This window comes from Cydia fagiglandana, chromosome 1 (genome assembly GCF_963556715.1).
Source record: "Cydia fagiglandana chromosome 1, ilCydFagi1.1, whole genome shotgun sequence".
Classification (NCBI taxonomy): domain Eukaryota; kingdom Metazoa; phylum Arthropoda; class Insecta; order Lepidoptera; family Tortricidae; genus Cydia; species Cydia fagiglandana.
The window spans coordinates 7,201,700-7,211,753 of record NC_085932.1 but is presented as its reverse complement, the minus strand read 5'-3'; the positions used below and the strand labels follow the sequence as shown (position 1 = coordinate 7,211,753).

At 38.6% G+C, this 10,054-nt stretch overlaps 1 protein-coding gene across 1 annotated transcript; it reads left to right on the top strand.

Moving 5' to 3' along the window:
* The first annotated feature begins 348 nt into the window (after positions 1–348).
* Positions 349–7,694, top strand: LOC134671708 (uncharacterized). Its single transcript, XM_063529544.1, has 2 exons — positions 349–1,521; positions 7,638–7,694. The coding sequence occupies exons 1-2, from the start codon at positions 349–351 to the stop codon at positions 7,692–7,694; spliced, it is 1,230 nt and encodes a 409-aa protein (XP_063385614.1).
* Positions 7,695–10,054: the final 2,360 nt, after the last annotated feature.

Here is a 10,054-nt window from a genome sequence, read left to right as displayed (position 1 = left end):
AGTACCTCAAAAACGATTTCGGAGACGAGGGAAACGGTTATTAATCTATCAAAAGAAGTGTTAGATCAACCTACAATAAGCGTTTTGTCCAAAGGCATGAATTTCGCTATAACTCCAAAAAGAATTCCGTACGAGAACGTTATATGTAGCGTAGAGGAGGCATTAATACGAAATAAAGTACCGTCAAGTGACGCGGAAACTGTGCGCCAAGATATTTCGGTATTGTTACGGAAGGTCAGACTACCCTTAAGTAACATTACTACAGCAGAGTGTCAAGCATTGAAGGCCCTTCGTGATAATGAAAACTTGTTAGTTTTAAGAGCTGATAAAGGTAACGCTACTGTAGTTATGGACAGTTCGGAGTATGATGGCAAAATGAAAGCGCTGCTGGCAGACAGGAAGATATATAAGCCAGTTAAATATAATCCAACTGCCAGGGTCACTCGTCGTCTACGAAACCTCATCAAAGACCACGAGGATCTTTTTGAAGAGGATGAATATAATCGGCTATACAGACCGAAATCAGTCCAACCGCCCAAGCTATATGGATTACCAAAGGTACATAAATCCAATGTGCCATTGCGACCAATTGTTAGTCAGATCAGTTCGCCATCCTATGATCTCGCAAAACATGTAACAAGCGTACTCCAGGGGCTAGTTGGAAAGACCTCGTCCTATGTAAAAGATTCTCGCCATTTCATTGATATTGTCAAGGGTATAAGACTGGAACCAGATGAGATTATGGTGAGTTTTGATGTGGAATCTTTGTTCACCAACGTTCCACTAATAGAATGCCTGGACATCATCAAAAAGAAACTACAGGAATGTAACATATCGGAAAAGTATATCACTTTACTGGAGCACTGCTTGGAGGGAAACTATTTCATATATCAAGGACAGTATTTTCTCCAAGTAGATGGAGTGGCAATGGGTAGTCCAGTTGCCCCAGTAATCGCTAACATCTGGATGGAGCATTTTGAGGAGTTAGCACTGGAGTCGGGGCCTAATGTTATAAGAATGTGGAAGAGGTACGTGGACGATATCTTCTGCATTTTAAAGGGGAATAACGACACCGTCAAGAGTTATAACGAACACTTAAACTCCATCCACGCAAGGCTGAAATTCACATATGAAATAGAATGTGACAGGTCCTTACCTTTTCTGGATGTCAAACTGATGGTGAGATCGGACGGCACCTTGGCACACTCTGTATACAGAAAACCTACGCATACCGACAGATACTTACAGGCATCCTCTCATCATCACCCAAGGCACCTACAGTCTGTGATCGCGTCCTTGGTGAACAGGGCACATGACTTATGTGACCCTGAGCACCTGGACGGTGAACTGGCCCATGTCCAAGCTGTACTGGAGAGGAATGGATACCGTGGGAGGATGAAACGCAAGCCGAAGAGAACGGAGAGACATCCAGAGGTCAACAGACAACCAGCGTTTCTACCATATGTGAAAGGAATAACGGACAAAATTGGAGCAGTACTTAAGAAATTCTCCATCAAGACTGTATACAAGCCGTTATTCAAAGTAGCAGATCTGTTGCGCAGTCCAAAAGATGTCATTCCGTATCAAAATCCGGGCGTATACAAAATAGACTGTAGCTGCGGAAGTGTGTACATTGGACAAACTAAACGGAGCGTGCAAGAGAGGGTGAAAGAGCACATAGCGGCAGTTAAAAATCGCCAATTACACAAATCCGCAATCGCCGAACATCTTCTTACATCTGGCACAAATCACTGGATTGAGTTGCATAGACCAAAAGTCGTCTCCACTGAACGCCATTATTATCCTCGAGTTGTGCGAGAAGCAATTGAAATCAAGAAACACCCCAGGAATTTTAATAGGGAGGATGGTTTCAACTTATCGCCAACTTGGGAACCAGTGATACAGAAGCTAAAGCCAAAGGATCTATCTTCGGACGGGTGCGTGGATATTGTGAGTGTTGCGTGTCGGACTATTGACAATAATTAACATTATGTGTGGTGGGTGGCTTGAAAATGTGATGTCTACCCCAAACTTTTCCATACACTTTTCGTCGGGTAGATGCACAAATCTCTGTTTTGACATTTTGCTGGGACAATCAGTCAGCCGCGACCACGACCAGTGAAACCTGTGTCGAAACGTCGGTAAATAAAGGTAATTGAATATAATTCGCGTTAGACCCGTCTATAATGTGAGTTAATATGTATTCAAAACGCGAAAGTTTAAAATATTATAAAGAACTATTTTGTGTACTTTTTTCAAAATTTTAGGCCCAGTAGTTTCGGAGATAAAGGGGGGAATGTCATTTTTTGCCTATTTTCTTAATTAACTTCAAGCACTTCTTATTTCAAAATTATAAAAAAAACATGTCCATCTTTGGGTCACTAATTTACATATGTGTACCAAATTTCAACTTAATTGGTCCAATTGTTTCCAAGAAAATAGGCTGTGACAGACGGACAGACAGACAGACGCACGAGTGATCCTATAAGGGTTCCGTTTTTTAGGGTTCCGTACCTCAAAAGGAAAAAACGGAACCCTTATGGGATCACTCGTGCGTCTGTCTGTCCGTCTGTCCGTCTGTCACAGCCTATTTGCTCTGAAACTACCGGACCAATTAAGTTGAAATTTGGTACACATATGTAAGTCTGTGACCCAAAGACGGATATGTAACGTCAACAAATGAATTTTAGACATAGGGGCTACTTTTCCGGTAAACGATAAAATTAAAAAACAAAGTTTTGAAAACTATATCGTGTTACATATCAAACGAAAGAACTCATTTTGAGAATCTCAAATATTCTTATAAATTAACAATAAAAAGTTTAGAAGTTATTCAAGAAAATAGACAAAAAATTACCATTCCCCCCCCTCTATCTCCGAAACTACTGGGTCTAAAATTCTGAAAAAAATACACAAAATAGTCCTTTACCTAAAGATGACAGGAAAACCTATTAGAAATCTAGAGCCAAGTGTGAGTCGGATTTAAGAACAAAAATGCGGTTAACGTTTTTTTAGGGACACAGCCGCGATGGTTTAAGACTTAAGTGAAACGTGATGTAGGTAGACAGCTATTGCGAAGGCCCTAGGCCGATATCCGCATAAGGCCGAAGGCCCGAAGCGTCCCAAAGAGGCGTGCCTTTAGCTTCAAGCGTGAGTTGGACTGAAGATAAAAATGCGACTAGGCTGTATCTGGCACATAGCCGCAATGGTACTTGTAGTACAGTCAACAGCAGAAGTTGCTAAGCGGGCGAGGTGTTCGAAATTACCTTGACATGCTCTTATTGTCTTTAGTCGCGTTCAGATCATTTTAAACCACTCGCCCGCTTAGCAACTTCTGCTGCTGACTGTACTGATTGATGAGGTTACTATTGTTACGTGTTTTAAAAAGCACTAGGTATACAGGGTGGCTAAAAAATAAGTGTATTCCCGTTGCCAACGTGCAGCCCTGAAATCGCGAAGAAAAATTTAGCTGTTTCATACATTTAAATCGAATGTAGTTACTTATAATATACTCACTCAATTATTTATTCGAATAATGCATGTTGTTAGCTATTAAGTAATGTAATTCCAATTAGCACGTAAGCTTGAACTGTAAGTGTTAATTGTATGCAACAAATAAACAAATAAACATTTTGGCTGGTCCGTTTTCTATGGGAGGATACTTCTTTTTTCGCGAGTTCGGGGTTGGTCCCATACTAAAAGTTGATCAGTATAATCCCATAACCTCCCTGGCTACGGGAATACACTTATTTTTTTGCCACCCTGTAGGTATTATCTCTCTTCGGCCTTCGCATTTAAAACACTTTCGGAAGCTGTAGGAAGCGCGACCCGTCGGACGCTCGAGTTTTCAGCTCTACGCATTTGGACACTTGTACTATTGTTCGGCGTTTAATCTTCAGAGATGTAGAGATATAAGCCACCACGCCAGAAAACGTCATGTTACATCTGGTTTTTGATTGACCCATTCGGGTTTTTCAAGACGTTTCACTCACTTCACGTTTCACGTACAAAAAAAATTTTGAAAATTGTGTGATGTACGGAACCCTTGAAACGCGAGTCCGACTCGCACTTGACCAGTTTATTTCCATTTGAGGTACGGAACCCTAATAAGTACGTTTGTTGTACGTAAGCTTATACGTAGATAGATTATTAATTACACACGTCAATAACGGATACAGTTTAAGAAAATAAACAATTGGTTAAACATAGACCATTCGGGTTTTATGGGTAAAGAGCGACCTGTTCCAAACAATTGTAACGGGGCACGTAATACGTGATATTATGGTGATATTATATTTCGCTAGCTTGATACTTCTACGCGGCAAAGCTGAGAATTTTGGGCCTTAGTCGGAAAGTGAATTTTGATTGACTCGGTTGATCGCTAGATCGCTTCTTAATAAAAGGATTTTTTGCTTTAGAAATTCTGTAAAAATAACGCCATGTTTACCTATAATTTGACAGAAAACCCGGAAGGTCGTATTAATGATTCTGGATGGTGGTTAATGAATATAGTATTAATGATTCTGGTTAAGAAAAAAATGCAAAAAGAGGGTCACAATTTTTTTACAGTATATTGGACACTGTCAAATTAAATGGGAATTTGTCATCAATTTGTTTTATGCTATTCTAATGAATAGCATATTAAGTACAGACTATTTGCAATTGCGATTTCCACCTATAAAATTTTGTAATTTTTTTAGTTTTAGTAGTAATAAGTAGGCAATATATATCGTCACATATCTGACCGGCGTCGAAAATAACTAAATTAAGAATCACATCAAACCGAGTACCTAGTATGTGTGTACGGATCCTGGTATGTAGACGTATACATACAAATAAGAAAAAAAAAACAAGCCAATTGAATCCTTCTTGTTAAGAGTGGCCAATTACTATGTAGTGGCTAATAATTATAGCAGTCACCCTATGTTAAAAATCGTATGTTTGGATATTTATTTATTAAGATGTTTGATACTCTAATTTTAAGCCCTGAGCTTACAGAGTTTGTTATTTAGGCCAAACAACCGCAAAAGCGATCATCCCCACCGAAGACTTGCGGTACCTCCACCTATAAAGTGGCAGGTAATCAATACACTGATCAAAGTTGTCGGACGTTACAAAAAGTTGCGAGTTCCCGAGTGGGAGGGACAACATGGAACTTCCATTTAGGTTATACGGTACCGTAAAACCACCGAACGAATAGTCGAATACTACAACTGTGGTCATCAAGTTTAATACGGAATTAATTGTTCATAGATTTGTTGTTTTAGTTTTTGTCAGTGTTGCAACCACCACTAAGAGTTACTTTCGAGTTAATTTGACCACAGTTGGGAGATTTTGGACTATAATTGGGTGGTTTTAATCTTAAAATCCTACTACCTATACTGCAAAACGTAATTCAATACCAAAAAAAGTAAATAATGTTGATACTTTTTACTAGCGCGTCTTGTATTTATGTAAAAACAAGTAAATAAAAGTATTTTTTTTTAAATAGTACGAGTAAAATTACGAATAAATAATTTATCTTAGCGTGATTATTTATCGTAAGGAATTTACTATTTTACAAACAAATTATTGCAATGGCAACATTGTCTTACTTTTTTTTGGTCTTGAATTACGTTTTGCAATTTAGGTAGGTATTTGAAATAACTAGATAGGTACAGTTGAAATAAAATATTGCCTAGAATTGTCTCACGGCGCCCCTTTGCTATCTACGGCTCACCCGGGCGTCGCGGCGCACAGTTTGGGAACACCTGATGTCTAAGCTAACATTGCACCGATTTAGATAGCACAAAGTGAGAGAGTGTCATTAAAAAAAATCATATTTTCATAGAAATTTGACATTAATGATGCCATGCCACACTGGCATTGCAAATGGCATGCAGAGTTAGTTTGATCCGGTGTGGTGATGTCATCGAGTTTCGAGGCTTTTTGTGTAGGTATGTAGGTTCTTTTGGCTAATATAATATAAAATAAAAATAAAGATAATGATCCAAATAAAAAATCCAAACGAATTCTAATAAATGGAATTTAAACTCCAGTTTCAGTCATCAACGCTGTTAGCACTCAATTGTTATTACCGAAGTGCGTAGGCGCCTTTTACAATGGCAATTGTTCGTGACTTTACTGTATTTAAACTTAATGCCTAAAATCACCAGGTTCTAAGTAACTTTTCGCCTTTCTGTTACTTTTGATGTTCTGCGATTGTTTCTACTTTGTTGATTGTATTTAAGTACGTAGGTACCTACACACGAGAAATAATCATAGAAATGAATTCTATCGCAGCCAACTCAGATTTACAATCCTGTCTCTTCTTATGCCGTTTGTACCTATGGGTTGGTTAAGGTACACCTTAACCTCAAGATTGGTAACAGCTATCCGTGATTAGAGTATACATATATTTTTAATGGTCGTAGGGGCCAGCAAGCGTGGCGAATAGCAGTCGAGTATCCTTGATAGCGCAGCCAATTTTACAACCAGCCAGCGTCCGTCTGAATAATACCTCTATAAAACTGGACGGAGCGAATACACTCCAATGCAGAAACGAGTTTTCGCCATACGAAGCTGTATGCACTTGTTGCTTTTTTAAACGGATGGTTAACTCGTAAAGCTGAATAAAATACCTTTGGATGGAGAAACGCACTAAGTCCATACGAAGCTTCGTCTCTACTAGCTTTTCGGCTGGGTGCGTATCTCGTAAAGCCAATAGCTTATATGGCCGCGGTCGGTCACTATACGGCTGCGGATATGACAAGATATGTCAGAAGGGGATAATATGGATGAAGTTTGAATATCATAAGTCAGGATCAGTTTAAAAAAATTATATTTATTTAATTATGATCATTTATAATGATCGAATTTAAACTGTTTTGAGACATACTAACATCGAATAATTTTACGGTTGGTACGGGCGAGCTGCAGTACGTGATACACGGCCGTCGTGAACGCTGCTCGCACTGTCAGTGCTTGAGAAAGGAGACCTAGGCTCTCTGAAACATGTCGCGCGAGTGACCAAACGCAAGTGAGTCTAAACCGTAAAATTATTCAAATTTATAATGATCTTATTTACCCCTCAAATCATAAACAGCGTTTCAACTATCTTTCTTCCGTCCTAAAGCTAAATCCCTTCCCGTTTGTAAAGATCTTATGAAATCATATTCCCCTTCGCTGCCTTTATTTATGAATGTATTTATTTATTTTAAAGTGCAGTACCTACCTACCTAGAATGTGCAATATAGTAGATAAATAAAATTTGATGTTACAAGATGTGTTTTGAACTACAGTTTGGCAGCTTTCTCCAAGTGCAGATTCTATATCATTGTAACAGACAGACATTGTGCCATGCAGCAATGAAGAAGATATTATTTTTAAATGAACCGTTCTATCCATTTGGATCCCCACCTTGTATAGCATCGCTTGTGCAATAGTTCACGTTGAAGCCTGGCAGCGGATCATCTAGGTACAATGCCTCCCGAGAACAAAAGATGTAAACTACAAAAGATTTCAAACGAAAAATCAGACAATTCTCTGTTATTTTTGGGAAGTAGATACTCGTGTTCTTTGCATTCGACTAATTGACTTTTAGCGTACCATCTGAATTCGCTTTTGTTAGCACTCTAATACCAATAAATCCCTGACAGGCACTTCGCTTGTTAGCGGAGAATGTGATAGAAGTCACAGAATGTCACGGGAGGTAGATGCCAACAAAAATATCTATCTACAAAAATACAAAAATATATATCTACAAAAATATAGGTAGGTACTAGAACCTACAACTGCCACATATGGCTATGTCTTCCGAGATCACCCGTAATATTCATAATAACTATGTATTATGCATTTTATTTCACTCTTATTGGTTTTGTTGGTATAGGTATCACGATATCAATAGTAGATCTTAGATCGTTAAAAACATGAAAAGCACCCATTGTAGTTGAGGTAGCTCAAACGCAGTGAGAGCGCTAATATTCTGAAACTGAAATGGTGCCTTTCACCCGAGTTAAACGATAAAACAAAAGTATTACGTAGGTGTAGTTAATATATTGTCTAGGATATTAATTGTAAAACTCGGTATTTATATACATACATGCCTTAAATAATATTTTTTTTCATAAACGCATTATTTGGTATCAAGTTGCTCAAAACAAAAGTAAAGTACATCTATAAGCCTTGGTAAATTTTGTTGTGTTTAGGGAAATTTGTCTCTATTTTGTCCTGACATAATGATATAGCAAAGGCTTTTGTACAGAAATATCTTTATTATTTTTCATGTTTTATGGGGAATAGTTGAAAATTTACTTGATAGAGCCTTTGTGAGTAATTCGTTATTTACAAGAGGCTTACCATCAGAACACGTTTACATATATTAGCATCCATAACTCAGCATAAACACTGCTTTGACAGATCCCAAGAATTCCGAACAAAGACAAAGAGTGATAAGGAGACTCGTGAATAAGTCAAGGGAACATCGCGGTTAGCCAACGAACGCCGGAGATTTTGCATGATATTCAAATCACGGTGGCTCTCTCAAGGAGAGTCGCATCTACTAGTGATGTCGCCTAAATGCTGGGAGCAGATTTTATGAGGATAAACGCGTAAAGCTCAATACAGATAGCGCTGAAATCAATAAAAAATCAGTATATTTAAAAATCCGCTGATTACAAAAACATACATGAGGGCCATCAACTGCAAAATCTACGTGTATCAAATCTATATTTTCAATGTTCAACTAAACTAAACAAATAGGTACCTTCAATTACAATTGAATTGAGTTGTCTACAGGCACTTGTAACTCACGCCGAGCCAAGTAAAACAAGTAGTTACTAAAAACATTTTAAAGCAAGTTTATTCTGAAGTATTCCTCTCGGTTCAAGGGCGGGAAGTAAATCTCTATAGTGTAAGTATCTTTGACTTTCGCTGTCAGAGGATTCCGTCCCGTCTATCGATATCATTGGACAGTCTGAAAACATTCTCGATATAAATATTTGTGTGCAACGAATTTCAGTTGTTTGACTTTGTGCCGACATATTTTTCAGCTCACCAGCTCTTGGAGGATATAACCAACGGAGACGCCATATCTAAAATTTTCGGTACAAAATAGTCTGCCGTTTTTTGCGGGGGAGGGGCACATCAAATGTATAGTTACGTCATGTCAGATAAACGTCAGTCCATACATATGGTTGACATGAGGTTGACCATTGGCCGCCTATTTTCGACAGAGGGGAACGCCTGTTAATGGCGGCTCCATTGTTAATTACTCCGAGCACCAGCTCGAAAAAGCTTTTGATGTCGTTCAAACTTGGGCGAATAAATATATTATGATTTGAAGAGAGATGTATTCGCAATTGTGGAAAACTAATTTAAAGTTGCTTTTCTACACCAATGATAGAAAACGGCAAAAAATCACGTTTGTTGTATGGGAGCCCCACTTAAATATTTATTTTATTTTGTTTTTAGTATTTTTTGATATAGCGGCAACCAAAATACATCATCTGTGAAAATTTCAACTACTACCTATCTCTAAAATAACATAAATCACAATATGGCAGCATTTTTTTTAACTTCTGCTCAGGTTTTCGCATTCTGACTAAATTTCTCGCTTGGCCGGATTCCAATCGAAGCACTCTCGCACCAAACATCAACTGTGTAACTTTTAAAGTGCCAAATAGGCGATATTTTGATGTTACTCCTTAAAATTACGTATCTAAGGGCCACTTGCACCATCCCACTAACCCGGGGTTAAGTGGTTAAACCGTTAACACAGTCTAAAATTGTACTGGTAACCATGGTAACTCCAGTTTTAACCGGTTAGCCAAAGGTTAGTGCAATGGTGCAAGTGGCGCTAATGCGTATCATCATCATCATCTCAGCCATAAGACGTCCACTGCTGACATAGGCCTCCCCCTTGGACCTCCATACGTGCCGGATGGGGGGTGGATGCATGGACATATATATTACTTCGTAAGGACGCGGCTAACGAGCACTAAAAAGGGGGCCGCTACATGGGTGTGATATTTGCATTTATCACACCCCGGCGCTCAGTCGTGTGGCGAATTGC

Excerpts from the sequence above, each read along its gene's own strand:
- LOC134671708 (XM_063529544.1), top strand. The coding sequence starts at position 349 with ATGGACAGTTCGGAGTATGATGGCAAAATGAAAGCGCTGCTGGCAGAC. Across the intron at positions 1,522-7,637 it reads AGAAATTCTCCATCAAGACT|GCACTTCGCTTGTTAGCGGA; the intron begins GTATACAAGCCG and ends AATCCCTGACAG.